Source organism: Triturus cristatus, chromosome 8, assembly GCF_964204655.1.
Source record: "Triturus cristatus chromosome 8, aTriCri1.1, whole genome shotgun sequence".
NCBI lineage: Eukaryota > Metazoa > Chordata > Amphibia > Caudata > Salamandridae > Triturus > Triturus cristatus.
In genome coordinates, this window is record NC_140591.1 from 572,638,711 (window position 1) to 572,660,240 (window position 21,530).

General features: G+C 44.3%; 1 protein-coding gene across 1 annotated transcript in view; it reads right to left on the bottom strand.

Annotated features, from left to right (window-relative positions):
• The window catches only part of LOC146802433 (kelch-like protein 1), a 771,680-nt gene that overhangs the window by 415,976 nt on the left and 334,174 nt on the right, over positions 1 to 21,530 (bottom strand). The window contains exon 6 of the mRNA XM_085623756.1: positions 10,595 to 10,781. Within this exon, the coding sequence (XP_085479882.1) occupies positions 10,595 to 10,781 (187 nt within the window). The remainder of the gene's footprint in view (positions 1 to 10,594; positions 10,782 to 21,530) is intronic.

Sequence of the window (21,530 nt, forward strand, 5' to 3'; positions counted from 1 at the left end):
GGAGTCGTCCAAGGCGGAGGGTGAGGAGCCCAGGATGAGGACCTCCGTCTTGTCCGAGTTCAGTTTCAGGCGGCTGGTCGTCATCCACTCGGCTACCTCTTTCATCCCTTCGTGCAGGTTGGATCTGGCGGCGGCGGGGTCGTTGGTCAGGGAGAGGATCAGTTGGGTGTCGTCGGCGTAGGAGATTATGCTGAGGTTGTGTTTGCGTACGATGGCCGCGAGGGGGCTCATGTAGACGTTGAAGAGGGTGGGGCTCAGAGATGATCCTTGAGGGACGCCGCAGGTGACTTCGGAGGCCTCTGACTTGTACGGTGGTAGGCGGACTCTCTGTGTTCTTCCGTCGAGGAAGGAGATGATCCAGTCCAGCGCCTTGTCCTGGATTCCGATGTTGCTGAGGCGCCGTACTAGGGTGCGGTGGCAGACCGTGTCGAATGCCGCAGAGAGGTCTAGGAGGATGAGGGCCGCTGTTTCTCCATTGTCCATCAGGGCTCGGATGTCATCGGTGGCGGCGATGAGGGCGGTCTCGGTGCTGTGATTGGCTCGGAAGCCGGACTGTGAGGGGTCGAGGGATCCGTTTGTCTCGAGGAAGGCGGCCATCTGCTTGTTGACGGTCTTCTCGATGACTTTGGCTGGAAACGGGAGGAGCGAGATGGGGCGGTAATTCTTGAGGTCGGTGGGGTCCGCTGTAGGTTTCTTTAGTAGGGCGCTGAGTTCGGCGTGCTTCCAGCTCTCAGGGAAGATGGTGGTGTCGAAGGAAGTGTTGATGATGTCTCGCAGGTGGGGTGCGATGACAGCGTCGGCCTTGTTGAAGACGTGGTGAGGGCAGGGGTCGGTCGGTGATCCGGAGTGGATGGAGTTCATCGTGCGGATGGTGTCTTCGGTGCTGATCGGGGTCCAGGCGTGGAGGGTGGTGGTGGGGGGTGGTTGTTCGGTCATGGTGTGCGTTGGTTGGTTGTTGAAGCTGTTATGTATGTCCGCGATCTTGTTGTGGAAGTATGAAGCGAGGGAGTTGCAGAGGTCTTGCGATGGGGTGATGTCGTTGTTTCCTGCGCTGGGGTTGGAAAGCTCTTTCACGATGTTGAAGAGTTCCTTGCAGTTGTGTGCGTTGTTGTCCAACCGGTCTTTGAATGCTGTTTTCTTGGCGGCGCGGATCAGCTGGTGGTGTTTCCGGGTGGCAAGTTTGAAGGAGGTCCTGTTGTCTGGTGTCGGTTCCCTTCTCCAGACTTTCTCGAGGGCTCGGCAGTTCTTCTTGGAGCTCTTGAGTTCGTCGGTGAACCATGGGGCCTTCTTGCTGCGGGGTCTGCTAGGCGGGGTCCTCAGTGGGGCGAGTTCGTCCGCGCAGTTGCTGATCCACTTCGTGAGGTTGTCGGCGGCTTGGCTGGGGTTCGCTGAGCTGGCAGGAGGGTGCTGGTTCAGGGAGGTGGCGAGCTGGTCTGCTGTGATCTTGTTCCAGCTTCTGCGGGCTGCCTGTTGCTGGTGTTGGTGGGTCGTCGTTCTCTTGAAGGTGAAGTGGACGCAGCTGTTGTCCGTCCATTGAAGCTCTGTGGCGTGGCTGAAGTCTATGTCTGTGCTGGATGAGAAGACTGCGTCGAGTGTGTGTCCGGCGAGGTGGGTGGGGGTGGACATCAGTTGCTTGAGTCCCAGGTTGGCGAGGTTGTCGAGCAGGGTGCTGGTGTTGCGGTCGTTGTTGTTCTCCAGATGGAAGTTGAGGTCTCCCAGGAGGATGTAGTCGGCGGAGGGGAGGGCATGCGGGCTGACGAAGTCGGCGATGTCCTCGCTGAATTGTGTGCGTGGTCCAGGGGGTCGGTAGATCAGGGTGCCTCTGAGGGTGGTGTTCGGGTTGGTGTGGATCTGGAAATGCAGGTGTTCGGCGCTGGTCAGGGTGTTGTCGGTGCTGGTCGTGAGACGGATGGTGTTCCTGTGGATGATGGCGATGCCTCCTCCCATCTGGTTGGCGTTTCGGTCCCTCCGGACGACCTTGTAGCCTTCTGGGATAGCGATGGCCATGTCGGGAGCTGAAGAGGCGTTCATCCAGGTCTCCGTGAGGAAGGCGACGTCAGGGGCTGTGGCGTCTAGAAGGTTCCAGAGTTCGATGGCGTGTCTGTGGACGGAGCGGGTGTTGAGCAGGATGCACTTGAGGTGGGTGCTGCTGGTATTCGACTTGGTGGGTGCTGGTGCGAGGCTGGTCCGGATGCAGGTGAACTTGCAGGCGTGGCAGCTGAAAGGTCCGTGGGTACGTCGTGGAGTGGCTTGATGGCATTCTGGGAGTCGGCCGGTGTTGAGTGCGGTGAGGGTGGCGGCGGAGTAGGTCAGGCGGGTCGGACTGGATCTTCGTTGGCCAGGGGTCCTGGCGCTGGGCGCGGTCCGGTCGCGGACGGGCGCAGACGGGCTTACCTTTGGCGCGCCTTCGGCGCACAATCGGCGCGCCCGCTGCGCGTGACCGCTGCGCATTCGCACGGTCGCCATATAAGGCGAAGTGCGCGGGTGGGCGGGGCAGCTGGGAGGCGGGAGCGGGGAGGGAACAGAAAGGAAAAAGGGGCGTGGTCAGCGGTGGTGGCGGGAAGCGGGGAGCGGGGAGGGAAGGCGGAGGGCGGCGAGGTAGGCGGGCAGACAGGCAGGAGAACGCAAAGGGCTGAAACTGACTAGAAAAAATACAGGCACAAAAGTCAGACAAAAGCTGCTAACACGGGAGGAAAATGCAGTTCAAACAAGCACAAATGCTAGACAAAACAAGCACAAAAGTCAGACAAAAGCTGCTAACACGGGAGGAAAATGCAGAAACTGACTAGAAAAAAATACAGGCACAAAAGTCAGACAAAAGCTGCTAACACGGGAGGAAAATGCAGTTCAAACAAGCACAAATGCTAGACAAAACAAGCAAAAACAGACGCCAGCGGCGTCAGCCGGCAGCGAGGCAGGCAGCGAGGCAGAGGGCAAGGCGAGGGGGCACACACAGCAGCTGGTGGCCGTGCGGCGCGGGGGTGTCCCACAAGTGGGTCACACTCACCTGCGTCGCACGGTCGCCATATAAGGCCAAGTGCGCGGGTGGGCGGGGCAGCTGGGAGGCGGGAGCGGGGAGGGAACAGAAAGGAAAAAGGGGCGTGGTCAGCGGTGGTGGCGGGAAGCGGGGAGGGAAGGCGGAGGGCGGCGAGGTAGGCGGGCAGACAGGCAGGAGAACGCAAAGGGCTGAAACTGACTAGAAAAAATACAGGCACAAAAGTCAGACAGAAACTACTCCCTTCTTGTTTGAAAGGAGTTTCTAATGGCCTCTGAGTTAGCTGGTACAAATTAATTAAGTTTAATATATTAGATAGGGGCATACTGACCTCAGTCCTATTCCAAATTTATAAGGTATATTATTCAAATGCGCAGAGCCTATTGGGGAAATAGTAACTACACTACAGTACCAGGGATCTTTTAACAAGATTTAAGTACTATCAAGTTTCCGCTTGGTGGACAAGACAGAATTGAGTGGAGGAGGAGGAAGACGCCTGGCTTAATCAGGCGATGAGAATAGGCCCATTCAAAAAGGAAGTATCTCTGTGGTATAAGGCTCTGGTAGAGGCTGAAGACAACCTAGACTTGGATATCCCAAAGCTTTGGGCTGAAGAGCTAATGTGTGAAAATATGAAAGAGGTTTGGTTTGACTCTTTTGCGATTCTACGAGCAGTTGTGAAACTCACTGCGCTCAAGCGCAACCATCTTCTTACCACATGTAGAGTCTATTGGTCTCCAGCTAAGCTGTCGAGAATTACCGGAACCCCGTATGTCTGTCTAAGATGTAAGCACCCCTCGGCGAATGATATCCATATGTTTATGACGTGCCCAAAGATTTGCAGTTACTGGACTAAGATATGTAAGTTCCTGGGAGAGGTTACGTGTCAACAAGTTGAGTTAGGCCTAATTCTTATTTTGTTTGGGCTCCATCAAGACGATTCAACACGAATAACCTTGCTTATCTCCAGATTTATTTTTTATGTGATCCTCCTGGTGAGACGAGAGATTTGTAGGCTTTGGAAATCCGCAAGCCCACCCTGTTTCTCTGACTGTATTAAAAATATAATCAGTACAAGCCAGTTTGATACGGCCTGTGACCCTAGAAGCCGGGAGAAGGTTTGGGCCTTATTGGTAGAATGGAGTATACGTCCCAGGAGGTCTGACGATTATGCCAATAATATGCAGTCAGTCCTGGTCCTCCCGTGTCTTTGCTATGGGCACACTGGTGAAGGGATGGAAGTGGAAACAGCTTGCTTTTCCTGGATTGAGGTACTCTGCTCTTTGTTGTTATGGCAACTGAGATAAGAGTGTTTCTAGCAAGAGATTGGCAGAATGAGGACTTAAAAAAAATAAAAAAGAGATGCTATGCTGTGGATGATGTCATCACTGATGTCATCAGTGATGCCATTTTAGATGTCATCAGTGATGTCATCAGTGATATCACTGACCATGCCATGAGTGATGTAATATGTGATGTCATAAGCAGTGCATTGCGGGGGCGGAGTTATAGTTAGCTCAGCTAACTAAAAAGCTGAATTTCTCTGATTTGCATGAGTGAAATGTCAGCCTTTATTATAATGTCCCTGTAACCTTTGTTTTTTTCTGGTAATTTCTAAGGTTTTTGAAACACTAATTTCTAATTATAACATTCCCGAAACCTGTGATTTTTTTCAGTGATTTCCCAAGGTTTTTAAAATTATAATTTCTAACTATAATGTTCAGTGAATTCATATGTTTTTTTAACTAGCTGTCACATTTGCAGAGTGGTGGAGAATGTGGGCTGGGCCACCAACCAGCGCTCAGGAATTCCACTTCTTGGGACTTACAGGAGGTACCAGGAGGGCTTCTTGGCCATCAAGGTCCCTCAGGAGTAAAGTGGACTTAATCCCCCAACCAGTAGTGTGCCAGGAGGTGTGTTTGGAGAGTGGTGGAGAAAGGGGGGCATTTTACAGAGTCACAAGATGGCTGTAAAAACTTCCTGGTTTGAAGTGTTGGCAGCTAATCAGATTGCAGGCACAAGTTCGGGAGGGATCGCTGTTGGAAACGGCCCTTTTTGCAGGGTTATCCCCAAACTTTTTGCTTCTTCCTCCTTTATTTTTGCTGACCCGTGGTTGTTGGCAATAGGACTCTGGGCACTTTACCACTGCTGATCAGTGCTAAAGTGCATATGCTCTCTGTATAAATTGTTATATTGATTGGTTATCCATGATTGGTATATTTGTTTCAGCTGTTAGCCCCTAGTAAAGTGCACTGAGTGTGCCAGGGCTGGTGATTCAAATGCTACTAGTGGGCTGCAGCACTGATTGTGCCACCCACAGGAGTAGCCCCAAAATGATGTCTTAGACCTGCTTGCAGTGCCTATGTGCAGTCCAGGACTGCCATGTCGACCTGGCCAGTGCAACCACTGACCAGGCCTTATCCTTCCCTTTCTGTACATGTCAGGCATCCCTATGGTGGCCCTAGCTACCCCCCTGGGCTGGGTGCAGTGTACCTGAAAGGTAGGGCATGTACTGAGGTGTGTAACATGCCCTGGTAGTGAATTACACCCATTTTCGTTTTTCACTGCTGAGAGGCTATCTTGCCCATAGGACAGAATGGGGGAGGCTGTTTACATGCCCATCTTCCCATAAGGGCAAGATAGAAAATCCAAGTTTGGTATCTTTGTGTTCAGAATTTAATTATGCATCTTTTTAGCAAGATGGTTTTTAAATTCACTGTGTGAGAATAGCACTTTTTAGAAAGTAGCTATTCTCCTGTTTAACCTTCCTGTGTGCCTGTGTGCTGGTTGGCTGACTGGTGTCATGTGATGGGCTAGGTGGCTCCAGGAGTCTGGATGAGTCAGCAGCAGGGTGAATAGGGAGATCTGCTTTAGATGGGTGGGAGGAGTAGCCCCTGGGTTTGAGTAGGGCTGCCTCTGCCAGCACAATGCTGGCTCCACCCCCTGCTGGCCAGGCTGAGGACTCTGCCTCTGCCAGCACAAAGAAGGCTCCACCTCCTGCTGAGCGTCTAACGACCCTGCCCCTCACTCTGAAAGGAACCAGGTGCTCCAGAGCAGAGCACACCCAGGAACCGGTTTGAGCAGGGGAATCCCCCCACTGAAACAAAGAGAGACAAAGACTTGGAGGGGTATAAGAAGAGGACCCCAGACACCTAAACTTTAGATCACTGTGGAACTAGGAAGGAACCTCTGCCAAGGAGAAAGTTGGAAGGAACTGAAGAGGAGAAAACTACCTGCTTGCTGTTTTGCTTTGCTGCCAAGGAGAGGGGAAGGACTTTGCTGTGTCCCCTTCTTTTGATTCTGATCTCCAAGGGCCTGAGGAGAGCTGGCTCCCTGTTAAGAAGTCCCAGGAACAAAAGGACTTCACCACCAGCTCCCCTGGAACTCTGCTGAGGGAGTTCTGACCTGCCTTGGAGTGCTTGCCTATTCTTGGGGCCTCAGGAGGTCGTTTTGCTGTGTTTGGGAGCTGGAAAGCAGAAGCGAGAACAAGAGTAACTGGTACCCATCGCATCATCCATTTGAGGGACGCATTATCTGGTTGCGAGTCGCAAGAGCGAGAGTGCGAGGAGAATTTCATCGTGGCGTCATCGCAGCACCCGGAGTCCCCGCATCGCCGAGTGCCTCGAGCATCGTCCCGGTGCGTGAAGATTCCTGACGCTGCGAGGGTCGTCGCAGAACCAGTTTGCGGGCCGCACCACTGCTGATGCGTGAAAGTATCCAGTCGCTGCGTGTGCCGACGCAGAGTCCTGTCCCGTGACGCATCGAGGGTTGCGGCGCCAGAAGTCAGCGCTGCGCCGCGCACCGCGCCGCACCGAAGATCGTCGCATCGTACCTGTGCGTGAAGCTTCCCCCTAAGAAACCTACGCAACGAAAGCCAAAGTCATCGCATCCTCCCCCTACAGATCGGAGCCGGCGCATCCACCTCTGCTGCATGAAGCAGGGCTGCTGCAAAGCCTCCCCAAGATCTCAGGAGTATCGCATCACCTTTGCCATCTTCATTGTTATAGCTTTTGGGAACCTTAACGCAACTTCAGGTACTGTTGGGCACGAGAGTGTCGCATTTTGTGCATTGAGAGTCGCATTGTGCAGGACACTGATTTTTACATCCTGGAGTACTTTCTGCAAACTTTTCAACTATCTTTAAAGTAACCTTTTTAATTGTATGTTGGTTTTTCTGTAGTATTTGGTCTTGTGAAGTTTTTAGTAAAGATACCTTATTTTTCTAAAACTTGTGTGGAGTAAATCTGTGGTGTTTTCACTGAGTTACTGTGAGTATTGGTACAAATACTTTACACATTGCCTTTGATAGCCTAGACTGCTCAGGCCAAGCTACCTAGAGGGTGAGCAGGGGTTATCTTAACAGTGTATCCCCCTTTCCCTGACTAGAAGCAAGGGTCCCTGCTTGGACAGTGGTACCTACCCTGCCAATATTAAAATTTCTCAGGAACTACTAAAAGGATTTACACTATTTAACAAAAACAGTGCTTTCTGAATCAAGAGCTGCTTTTTGCCAAATGTGTTGTAATTCCGTTCAGCAGTTTGGGCTGCAGCAGTGTCTAAAGTTTCCTATGGAAATTAACATGGCGAAAATGCATTTTGAGACCCTCTTTTCTCACGGCCGCTGCTTGACGTATCACCCCGAAACTTTCAACACAGCAGCTGACCTGACTACCCCATTAGATTTGATAATTTCACGAAGATTTGTCGAACGATGCCAAAGATATTGACAAGTCAAAATATATATAGATATATTTATCAATACAATAGCCTTTCAGGCATAGAGTAATACATACATTATACAAAAATGAAGCAGAGAACTCTGCGTAGTTCTCAAGTTTAGGTGGAAAAGCAGCTTGTGTATCTCTAGAGCACCCTCAACACCAGCAACACTCTAGATCTGCTCTTTGTAAGCATAGGATTAGTACAGTGCCACCCACGCAGAGATAGAAAGGGACAAAGTCTTTTGTCATTTCTACAGCAAAGTCTTTAAGCATGGGATTAGCACAGTACTATCCATACCGAGCTGTAAAATGACAAAAGCCTTGTACCACTCCAGGCACAGTATTACAGCTTTAAATTAGTAAAATGCCAACGAAACCAACCTGAAATGAATAAAAGCAACATCTGAAACGTGTTTCGCTCACATTAGAACTCTTCGGAGAGGTATAGCTTTATCCAGGCGCAAGGGAGCACCCAGTATAAGTCAAAACAAAACCCTTTGAGGCATTGAGTGATGGATAAATTATGCAAAAAAGCAGCAGAGAACTCTGGGTAGTTCTCAAGTTTAGATGGAAAGCAGCTCCTGTATAGAGCACCTTCAACACCAGCGACATTCTAGATCTGCTAACCTCCAATGTCTGTTTTTCTATCAAAGTTTGTAAGGATATGATTAGTACAGTGCCATCCACCCTGAGATAGAAAGGGACAAAGTATTTTGCCATGTGTACAGCAAAGTCTTTAAGCATAGGATTAGCACAGTGCTCTCCATACCGAGCTGTAAAATGACAAAAGCCTTGTACCACTCCAGGCACAGTATTACAGCTTTAAATTAGTAAAATACCAACAAAACCAACCTGAAATGAATAAAAGCAACACCTGAAACGTGTTTCGCTCACATTAGAGCTCTTCGGAGTGATATAGCTTTATTCAGGCGCAAGGGAGCACCCAGTATAAGTCAAAACAAAACCCTTTGAGGCATTGAGTGATGGATAAATTATGCAAAAAAGCAGCAGAGAACTCTGGGTAGTTCTCAAGTTTAGATGGAAAGCAGCTCCTGTATAGAGCACCTTCAACACCAGCGACATTCTAGATCTGCTAACCTCCAATGTCTGTTTTTCTATCAAAGTTTGTAAGGATATGATTAGTACAGTGCCATCCACCCTGAGATAGAAAGGGACAAAGTATTTTGCCATGTCTACAGCAAAGTCTTTAAGCACAGGATTAGCACAGTGCTATCCATACCGAGCTGTAAAATGACAAACGCCTTGTACCACTCCAGGCATAGTATTACAGCTTTAAATTAGTAAAATACCAACGAAACCAACCTGAAATGAATAAAAGCAACACCTGAAACGTGTTTCACTCTCATTAGAGTTCTTCAGAGAGGTATAGTTTTGTCTAGACACAAGGGAGCACCAAGTGTAAGTCAAAACAATATCTTTTTCAGGCATAAAGCACCGCTAGAGTGAGGCATGGTGCATGGCACACAGTGCATGGATGTGCACAAAGTGCTCTATACACTGTGGCCACAGTACAAGCCGCAGTGTTAGAGATCACTTTACTGACCTCTAGCACAGGGATCAAATCATAATTGGGTGATTGGCCCACTGCCTGCCTGTCGGGCAGTCTCCTGACCTCTGTGATAGTGGGTGGCAGTCTGACCACCCGCTATCACTATTAGGCCCTGTTTTTGGAAGATATTTACTTCAAAAATATTTTTGACTCAAAATGTCTGTCATTTATATTTTAAGTATAGGCTCACTATTTGGAGAACAGCCTTACAAAATGAACGGCAGTCATCCACCAAACATTTCGCACCTAGAAAAGAACTACATTGACTGTGATTCTTTTCATGGTACACAGATGACACCTGGGCTGCTGGTCATCTCTGATTTTAATAGAAGTAGTGATTCAGGATGGCATAAAATGTCCCATCGCGTAGTAAACTCAAATTCAGGCCCTAACCTTTGAAGAATGGATTTAAATTAAACACATTTTGTCTAGTATCTGAAGCGAAGAAAAATGGCCACCCATAAAAAAACTGAACATTATGATGGCTAAAAGATATGTGACTGATGAAATACCATTAGCGGACAATCAGATCTGTGAATCAAACTGAAGACTTGCCTCTCGTGTATTTAAGTGAATTGATTGTCATTCCCTTTGCAGTGCTATTATTTGCAAATCATTGTAAAACATTGTTATACAATTTGGTGAAAGCGATGATATCTATATTTAAAGTAATAGAAAATCTAGAGTTTTTGGAATAACTAATAGTTAATTTACAATAATCCTTGGGGGGTGGGAGGGCACCAATTAACTATCGCATGGCCAAAATGTAATTCCATTGTGATACTATCATTGGTTGTATGCAGAACATTCCACTTTCACGAAATATAAAATACATCCCAAACAAGAAGCATAGGACTTTTCGGATCACTCTAACAAATGTGAAACAAATACACAATATCATCAGAAATTGACAAAAGAGAAAAATTGAAGTGAACCAGTGAAAAAGTGCTCTTTGCTAAGGTAGTTTGGGTGTTACTTCACTTATGTCATGTGCTTTGTTTCCTTGTAAGTTTTTGAAATGGAGGAATGATCATGTCTTTCCCAAAAAACAGTAAAAATGGAAGCATACCAAGATCTGCAAGAAGTGTATTGAATGGATGCATGATAAATAAGTTATACAGTCACAACATATTGTGTATGAAGAATTACATATTACATGAGGATATCTATTTCATTATGACATGATTAGCAACAAATACAATTTTGAAATTTAGAAATAGTTTTCAATCATGTTTATTTGTTTCATTATCTTATACTGGACGCTAGATTGGTATTTTTATCCAAGGCATAAATGAGTTTATTTTATACCTTTATTGTTGTCCATTCCTCCAACAGCATACATTGTTCCTACAGTTGATTTCCTGGGTTTGGTCCTTGGACTTTGCATAAGAGTCCTTCTTTCTGGCAATAGATGATATTTCATGGCTTCCAGTATAAGCTTCTGACATTCCAGGTCATCTTTAAAAAGCGCATGGTTTTCAAGGTCTGCCAATATCTAAAAGCAACACCGTATGGAACATTAACACACACAGATAACGAGGTATTGTAATATCATGGAAAACAGTAAAAGAGCATCAGTACACCTTAAAACTAAGATGCAAATCGACAAAATGAAATTATTTCTGGTTATTTTACGTTTTGTTCAAACCATAACATGTCATAGATTTATTGGTATAAACTGAAATTGTTTCAATATATTACAAACACATCTTGCTGACTACTGCACCTGGTATTACAAATTATAGTTTTCAATATGCATTTTTATTGTACTTCTGAAGTCTTATAGACCACAGCCAAAATATAGACCAAAGCAAAATTGTGGTGATATTTAGTATTGCGAAAAATGTAACTATACTAAAACAGAACATTGATAATAAAGCGTACTTCATAGTTGATCTGCAATTCCTCAAAAGAAAAAAGTTCAAAATGTCATTCTAAGTAAAATGTTATTTTATAAAAATCAGCTCTTTGATCTTTCTATTTAACCTCTGTAGACTGATTTTATTGTTCGGTCATGTGCTACAAGATACCCATTGTAGGCTAGAGACAAAGCTACATGTCCCAAGGCAACCACAAACTGAACTGCCTGAAATTTGATAACTGAGTTGACAGAAATTGGCTGCTCACTTTCAGATGAATAATATAAAAGGATGATGAAGCCAGTGAACTAAAGATGGCTTTCACTGAGAAGCGACTACATAACAAAACACTCTCTGCTCAAAATGGCGTATCACTGGGGACGGTGCAATTGGCTGCAGCTCCAAAATGGCCTGCAGTCATTGATTCCCACATCTGTCTGTGGGCATGATTTACAAAACGCTGAATATGGAAGTCAACAATTTGCTTACGCAGGATGACTCTTAAGTTTGTTACAGATGGCCAACGTATATGGAATTCACAAAGAGACACTGAAAACCCACATCATGAGTAAATTTGGTCCAAATGTGAATTTGCACATTTTAAATTTTTATTTGTAACCATGGGCAAATGTTTACCCTCAGGAGAAATCTATTCATTAAAACTCAACCAAAAACTCAAGGGCCATTAAACAGAAAGTTCCCTTCGCCCGTCCTCAGGTGCAGGCTTTTGCACCTGTTCCCTGCCTCCTCGAGACATTTTGGCATTATACAAGGGGTTTCATATGGTTGTGTGACCCCTTCAATAATTAATAGTATTTTAATAAAAAATATTTATTAATAAATGACATTTAATTATTATTAAAATCTATAATAAAGTCTTATGTTGGCACTCATTTTCTGTGGGTGCAATCATGAGGAATTGTTCCCTAATTTGCATGGCAGCTTAGCCTCATGCAAATCTAGGGATATTTTTGCCATTGCAACCACAGTGTATAACAGACACAGGCAAAATGGCAAAGAAGCTTTCCAGAAGGGCATTGATTGTGAGCCAAAGGGAAGTTGGTTGCCCTCAGTGCACCACCTTAAGGTGCTCAGTGTGAGGTGTTCGAACTGGTCTCACGGACCCTTTTCAACTCACTTCACCCGCCTGCATGTGCATCCTAGATTCCCACCCAAAGTGAAGTTGGTTTGCCTCTAGTGAAGACCATGTACTGGATTAAAACCATGACTGTGTCTTTGAAGATAGCGTTCTCCTCAGTGCAGGTGCAAAATGGTAGGTGCAAAAATCAACAACTGTGCTGAGGACAGCATATTTTTACATGTAATCTGTGTGCATTGCCCTGTACTGCTCCAAGAGCACCTAGTTATGGATGCATTATGATGCAGATCGGTGCAACTACTATGTAATTCAAACACAGCATTCTCTCTCACTGCCCAACCAGAAAAGTCACTAACTCCTGAACATAATGCTCAATTTGGGATTTTGGAAATTCCACAGTACTGACAGAAATGGACATGTATGTAATAAACCCTGGACATGTATATTCCTGTCAATCCTGAAGTGAGAAAATGCTTTTGGAATGAGGCACTGTGTTGGTAGTTCTAGTGGGACCATGGCGAGGTTATTTTCATGTGACGGTATGTTTTAGTTCTATGACATCTGGGAGATAAGAGCATATTTTTGAAAGTTAGGGGTTCTGTTGATGTTAGATGTAACCAGGAAAATGCCAAAATGATGACAAAAGGGTGATTTATTAGGGGACAATAAGGGAGTGGTGTATGGGAATATATTCTGGTGACACTGTATATCCGGTTGAGTACTACATCGGGACACAATGTTTTATAGGCAATAGGTAATGAAGGGATGGGCTTGTGATGTGGAGGTCCATTATATTTTCTTCACTCTCCAGTCTTGTAGCGTAGCTTGTGCCACACACAACACTTGTCTTGGTAGTAGTCTCTACTGGGTATTTTTGCGCAATGCCCACCAGCAGTTTGTTCTTTAGATGATACACTTTTGTACTTATGTTTATCAGGATTTAAGAAACCACCTAAAGATTTGTTCTGGCAATTTTTCTTTTTTTCTCAAGATAATAACTTAATTTTTTTATCAAAGTACTCTATTGGATACATCATTTCCCATTTATCGATGTCCCAGTTATAGATGACGTTTTACAAATTTATGATGCAATGTATTTAATGACATTACCCAGCATAACCCGGGAATGTGATTGTTAGTAGTTTATCACCCAAAATCGTCTTCTACCCGACAATATCAACTGTGTAATGGAAAACCTCAATGTTAATTTTCATGTACTGCAGGATTTCTTGCAACCAGCTTGCGCCTTGCTGGAGGAGTCATCCTCATTGGAGCTGACTGATATTTTAGTGAATTTGATCTGAATTAGTTTGGACTACTCTTCCAATGAGATCTGCATTACTGTGGACATAGCAATTAATACAGTGAGTAAACCAAACTGTTCCTTTCTTACAGTCAAGGCAGATTGTGGAATATGCAACCCAAGTTTCTTAAATACATATGTCTGTTGGATGACTTCATTCCAGAAATAGCTGCTCGGAGTCAAGCAAAAGCTCTCTTCTCTTTCTTCACGATGATTGTGAACATGGTTGTTTAGAAACTTCGGTACCTTATGGAGATCATTGGGCTACTTCATTTGAACCACCAGATATGTTTCCACTAACTTGAGTCATGGTCTGTATTGATAACAGATGGGAACATATCCACGCTTTACCTGAAAAAAGGTGATTTCTAACTTTTCTATGTTAGACATCTCAGTGAAAACCGATTTGGTGCTTGATACCCATTGCTAAATTGTCAGGGTTTGGTATTTGGCTTAATTAAACAAGGCTGGTAGGGGACTGCGTCTTCATTATAGAGAATACCCAGTATGTCTTTCTGACTAAACCTATTTAATTCCTCCCACATGATTGGTGACTGTGTCATAAAACGGGGTTTATTGTTGCTTCCTCAGGTTAACAACTATCTGAGACCCCTTTGGATCTGATGTATGAATCTATGTATATATTCACTGAAGCATACAGATTATAGAGAGTCACCCCAGGTACAAACAAAATACACCAGAGAGCCGTACAAAGTCAAAAATGTTACACAAGAGGTTGCCATACCAAGGAATGAGGGTAGATAGGAAAAGTGGACTCTAGAGTGTTTGGATGTTTAGATGGATAGTCAGCAGATGGAAATTAAAGTGCGTTGGTTTGTGATGTGAAGATGAGTGTTTTCATTTACATACAGAAGAGAAGCAGGGACATTCTCAACAGTAGCTGGGCACGTTATTGCTTCCTCTTTATGTATTCATCATTTCAAATCTTGAGGCTGTGGAAATTCTGTGTGTCACCAGATATTTTCCTCTTGATAGCAAGGTAAGGCAGGTTCTTCATGTGGAACAATACATCAAATGTTGAAGGTAATGTGAGTTAAGGGCTTAGCCAGTGAAGTTCTTGAGAGTGGGTGCAATCTTTCCAAGCTTCCAATCAACTTATGATCCTGCATGCTTCTACATGGAGGGCACTTTTGAGAGGGGTGAGATGTAGGTTATTGCATTCGTCAAAGTGCCAAATAGCCAGAATGTGCATGATATTTAAACAATGTGCTTCCATTTCATACTACATTATTTTCTGAAGCAAAATGAGGGATGTGAGAATTTGGGTTACAGGTTGAGGGGGTTGGAACCCTACTTAAGCAACAACCACAAATCTTGCAGTGGGAAATACAAAAAAATCCTCAATAAACCTGTGCTTCATCCTGTGGTGGCTTGACACAAAAACAGTACGGCTTAACTTAAGGTCAATGTGTAAAGTATTTAATGCAGCGTATATACAAACAGTAATAAAGTAAAAAATCAAGAACAATCCCACTTCAGTGTAGTAAAATGTAATAAACTATGTGAGACCAAAATGACAACAATCTCATCAGAAAAACTGGAGATTGTCAATTTTAAAGATTTAGAGAAAAGTAGCCATAAAAGGGACAAAGCGCCCACTGAGGTTATCTGGTCGCTGTGGACCAGGAAAAAGTCACAAGTTCAGGCTGATCACAATGGAGCATAGGCCAGTCACAGTACAAAGGTTGGGCCTCTGAAGATTGTACCTTGTGTCCTTGATTGATGAATGGCCTGCGTAGCTTAACTTTGCAAGACTTCACATAGTCCAGCGTCAGTTCCAAAGAGCTGCGAGTGCGTGGCTGCAAGGTCCGCGTCAATTTGCGTTGCACTGTGCCAGTTCTAATGAAACTGTGTGGTGAAGCTTTGCCAGGCTTCGCATCGCTTGGCGTCAGTTCCAATGGAGCTGTGCGGTGAGGCTTTGCAGGGCTTTGTGTCACACGCCATTGATTCCGATTGGGTTGGCAGCTGTGTGGCGAGGCTTTGCATGGCTTGGCCTTGCTGTGCATTGGTTCCAATCAAGCTTGCAGCTGTTCAGCGAGGCTTTGTGGGGCTTTGCACTAAACATTCAGTTAGGCCAGCGGGAGCTCTCTCTCTCATACCTGCTCTGGGCAGGCACCATTTGGGGATCAAAAACTCACTCCACCAGAGGTCAGCAGGGCTCAGGCAGGTCCAGTTGCAGGTCCAGGAAGGTCTATTGCAGCAGGTCAGCTGGGCAGTTGCAGGGAGGCCTCTGGAGCTTGTTATGTTCCTGTAGCTCCTACAGGAGGTCAGACAGCTGACCCTTGGAGTGGCTCAGTCTGGGATGAATGGTGACGGTCCAGTCTTCCTTCTCAGTGAACAGGACAGCAGAGCGTGCTTCTTTTGTTGTATAGACAGGTCCAGGAGTGTACTGTAGAGTGGGTCTTTTTATACATGGTGCCCACTTTGAAGTTGGAGAAGCTTCTGGAGTTTCCCCCTTCATAGGTGTCTAGAATTTCCTGCCTCCCTGCCCTGGTCCCAGTCTGTCTGCGGGCAGGATAGACTAGTATGAAGTCCTTTGTGTGTGAGCTGGGCCAGTACATTTAACGTTCAAGTGTAGGAGGTGAGAGCTCCACCCCTATGAAGTCAGAGATGGCCCATCCTGCCAACACTCATACCCTTCTTTGTAATACTGTCTAGGACAAACACACAAAGGCAAAATGCCAACTACACCTAGTCATATGCTGCAGGCACCAAATGGGTCAGTGAAGAAAATATCAACTTTCTAAAAGGGACATTTGCAGAATTCTGACTGAAAATCTGACTTTACCATTACAGACGGTGTTGGATTCCAGTTTCCCAGACATCAAACTTGACTTTCCTATCTTCTCCCAATGAAAAGTTATCATGTATTAAATATGATAAGGGATCCCAGTGTTATCCCACTGTGGAGGTAAACCTTGCAATAGTGAAACATTTGAATACATGTTTTTCACTACCAGGACATGTAAAACTTAAATGTACATGTCCAAATTCACTGCACACTGCCCTGTGGGCTGTTAAGGCACTACTCTAGGGGTAACTTATATGTAATAAAAAGGAATGTTTAGGCCTGGAGAAATGTTTATTTTGCCAGGCTAAAATGGTAGTTTAAAATTGCATGCACAGGCTGCAATAGCAGGCCTGGGTCATGTCTAAATAATCTACGAAGCTGGGCTGCACAATATGTGCTGCAGGCCCACTAGTAGCATTACATTTACAGGCCCTCAGTACCCGTAGTACCAATTTACTGGGGACTTACAAGTAAAATAAATGTACTGATTGAGTGTAAGGCAATTTCACCTTGTTTAATTGAGAGAGCACAAGCACTTAAGCACTGGTTAGTCAATAACCCTATCCATGGGGAAACCTGCTCCTCATTAGGATACACTTCCAATGAGAGAACTAAGTCTAGCCTGTTCTGATGAGGTGGTGGATGAGGTGCCAGATTTATTCTGTTCACTATCAGTGATTGGAGAAATTCCCTTTCTCAACCCCAACTATTTTTTCACAGTCCCTCCACCTCCTTTTTGTAGCACTTCTTCCTTCACTTTTGCAAAACTCCCTAACAGTTTTTCTTTCAATCAGACAGATTCCTTCTGCCTCTAGGTTGACCTGTCTTCAATTCCTTTGGCACTCCCCTATTTAGATGAACTCTTCTCCCACTGTCCAGGGCCTTGTTAGGTTCTCCTGTGACTAGGGGCCCTCCCTGGCATCTCCAAGTAAAAAGAGGTGGTGCTAAGTCTATGCTTTTTCTGCCAGCTCTGCTTGATCACTCTCAGATAGCTAATCCCTGCTAAGTGGTCACTCATTAACACCACTCTGTTCTACCTGGCAAAACTGATTTTAATACAGTGTATTTTACTAAAGTACTTTTTTTAACCCAGGTTAACAAAAATCTGACTTTGAAAGTTAAGTAAGAAATAACTTTGAATGGCTTTGCTAGCATTGTCCCAGTTGAAGATATCTCTGAGGTGCAGCTTGGAACCAACTCCCAGTGGAGTTGCGTGGTCTGCATGATCCCAAGATGTTCTGAAAGAGACGGGAGACCCTTCTTTTTATATAGTTTTCTCCTTCTCATCCAATCACCTGCGGGGCACGTGCCAGTACACTCTTAGTAGCTGTGACCCACACAAGTGCTGTCTAATATAACATATAAAAATAAAAATTCAAACCCCACTTAGGCCAGTCTTTTAGAAAATGTAGCTGTAACTGAACCTACAAAGTGAAATATATTTTAGATCTTCAGTCGCTGTGAGAATCCACTTTTTTTTACTATAGAGTGTGCCTCTTTTTCTATATATTAGCCACCCTGCCTTTCAGGCACAGAAGGCAGACTTTTGGGGTGACCTATTAATATATAAAATAGATATTGCTACAGAACAAATACATTTTTCCTAGCCATATGATACTATGGTTCAATTACACTATAGTGAACTTCGCAGCCATACATTTTTATCATATATGTGGGTGGTATAAATACACACTGCATCCCAGATATGGTAATGAACTCCAATGTAATTGGTGCATTTAAGCACATCTATAAATGCCGTAATTGAAAGGTAAATCAACCAATTTTCAGAAACTAATTTTGCCCACACCATTTTAGGGGCAGATCAGGCTCAAAGTGCCACAGAATACCATTGTCACACAATGTCATAACGAAACTGGAGCCCCCCTCTCGTAAAGTACATGGAGGGGGCCCCCCATGCTCCAGATCCAGTTAGGAGCTCTCAGGCCACTGATGGAGGTGACCCCCACCCCACGGGGATTGCTGGGGCTATTATTATGCTACTGTTGTCACAGGTTTTAGAGTCCTAATGTTTGTTAGTTTGTTATTTTGCATGAGCAGGGAAGTGCAGTGAGGCTTTTATAGCTTGGCAGGTTGAATCACAGTCTAAATATATGATGTAAAAAAGAGCAACACACACAAATAATGGGTACATTTTAAGGGCAGAATAATCATTTTATATTCATCAAACGAGCAAATGAGAGTCATAGTCGTGTCTCCAGGTTGATGACTCACTCAAAAGTGATGAGGAATAAATTGACTCATAGACATTTTTATTAATTTCCACATATCTTCAATCTTTATTTGTTTACTTCAACATTCTTGACAATCTCCTATTTTCTTTATTTCAGAGTACACATTTTTCTTATTTTCCACTCCTAAATGATCCACAAATATTATCAGCAAGTAAGGTTGGATGTTCTCCAGATACAGCTATATATTTTGCTATTCTCTACCCCATGGTATTCATCAGACTACTACTTTTGCAATGTTTAAGGAACTCATCCATGCTCCTTCCCTAGTTACGTTTTATATGTTCTCACAGATTTGAGTCATTAGCCTGATACCTAGATGTAAGTATGTTCTCGTCAAGCACAGCAATCATTTTGAAAGTATTGATATCCTTGTAGGTGGAAAAAAAGTGAAATGGAATGGGGATTGGTCATCTGCATATTGGTTGTTTTCTACTTTTGAACACTGCTTGGTTCTTCTCACAGACTTGCTCTTCTTTTGCTACCTACAGAAAAGTTAAGTTAATCAATGACTGACATAATTGCATGTGATTGTAGTGAGTTGTGTATAGATCTGAGATCTGCTGTGCCTATTGTGAAGATACATGTTTCATGACATAAGGGGCCTCATTAGGATATCGGATGGACCACCACCAACAGGCTGTGGGCGGCGGTCTGCCTGACATTAAGTGTATCGTCCCGACTGCCAGATTAATAAATCGGCTGTCGGAGTGATATGGGCAATGGAAAGACCAGTGCCTCTGACAGGCTCAAGGAGCAAGTCATGGCAGCGGTCATAGCCTAATCCCTACAATGGGGATTACAGTGTCCCTTCCCCTCAGCTTTTACATGGCAGTCCCACTGCTACGGAAAGGCAGATGGAAAGGGATTTTGCGGGCCCCTAGCAAAGCCCCATCCCCAGTGAGCCTCTGCTATGGGGCCAGGGGGCACATGTGGTGCCCTCCCAAACATCCATGCGCCATGTGCCAGGAAACCCATGGTGCCTGACACTTGGCGCACGGATGTTTGTAGACGTGCATTTTACAATCGTGTATTGATCTTTGGCCCTTTGCTGGGCCACAAGACAAGCCGCAATAGTAAACTGCATGTTTCTGACCACCTTCACGGCGGTCAGATCGTAATATGGTGGGTAAAGCTGCCAAGTACATGTCGAATAGTTGCTATCCTGCAGTGATGGCAGTCAGAAGCTCATCTGACCACTATTGTAATGAGGGCCATAATGCTACTATGTATTATTTTGGTTGTGATTTTTTTTCTTTTTGTTTTTGATTTTTGGATTCATATTCAGAAAATGTACAAAAAAAATAATACAAACAAATAATGAACCATCCGTTTTCAGAAGCAACATTTAGGATACCTGGGGCCTTAATACAAGCAGCTTGTTAAAATATGATACTGGGGCAATCTCATTTTGGTGAAGGGAATGCAATTGACCGTTGGTGTTCAAAAGTTATTTTATATATTTGTTAATACTTCTTTTGAAAATGGAACAGGCCTCATGGTTTTAAAGAATGGCACAATGTTTATTGAACCTGGTGAATATTAGGTACAATACAAATTGCACTCTTCATTAAATTTCAGCAGGTGCAACCTTTCAGAAATTAATAAGCAGACAAGGCCTGGCATTTAAGGGGACATGTTGTTTTAGTCGCTGTAACAACGCCTACTTGTAATATGGATTAATATTTCCGTCAGATGATATTTTTGGATACAGTATTCTAGTACTATAGCATGGAGGTTGATTCTCAGTAAGGTCAGTTTCGTTTTTTATCCATACAAAACAAAAAACACGAATACAGCTGAGCTAGATTATATAAAGACATGGGCCCTATTATCAGGGAACGGCAATAACATTATCGCCGCTTTAGCAGCAGGAAACTGCAGCTAAAGCGGCGATAAAGGGTTTGATAATATGCTGTAGAGAATTCCAATAGAAGCTTAGGTTCTTGTGTGAAGGACCACAAACCTGGGGCCATATTATCAAGAACGGCGATAACATTATCGCTGTTTTAGCGGCAGGAAACTGCCACGAAAGCGGCGCTAAGCGGCTTGATAATATGCCCTAGAGAATACCAATAGAAGTCCAGGTTTGTGGTCCTTCAAACCAGAACCTGGGCTTCTATCAGAATTCTCTAGGGCATATTATCAAGCCCTTTATCGCCGCTTTAGCGGCAGTTTCCTGCTGCTAAAGTGGCGATAATGTTATCGCCGTTCTTGATAATATGGCCCACAGTTGTCAAAATGCAATCTACTTTTAAGTTATGGTCTTTGACTTGCAAATACTATTGCAAAGAAGTCGCAGCTAAAAGTTAAGAACACATTGCAACATTTACGTAAAGTATTCAATACCTCAAAAGGTAAAGTTTAGAGTTTTTCATACGATGGGTAGCAACTCTTTTTTTTTTTTTTTTTTTAATGCTAAAGTTCCTTCGAACCAACCATGGCAGTCAATATACACCGCGCTTCGTCCAAACATCCCGCTTTGTAGAAAAATCCATACAAAAATAAATTGTAATGTTTATTTTAGCACTTCAATTAATTCAAAAATAATGTTACTACATATTGTGTACATGCTTCTAATACATCTTCAAAACACTATATTTTACAAGCTTCTTTAAAGTCTCCCTCAGACATAAGATTCTTTTATGCTTTGCATAATATTGTTTGTATTCTCAGGAGAAATCTGGGCTAAATGATGGTATTGCAGATGTCACTGCCTTGGATGTATCCTTGGAGGGTACGAAACGGGACGCACGGAAGATAAATTTGAAATGCCTGCACTAGATGAACAGCAGTAAAACAGGCACAACGTTTTCATCTTCTATGAAGCTTGAGAGGGCTCTAATGTCTTCAAATTCCCATGTTGGAAATATCATCGTGTTCCAAAGCAGTTAAAATCTTACATTTTATGCCATACACGTT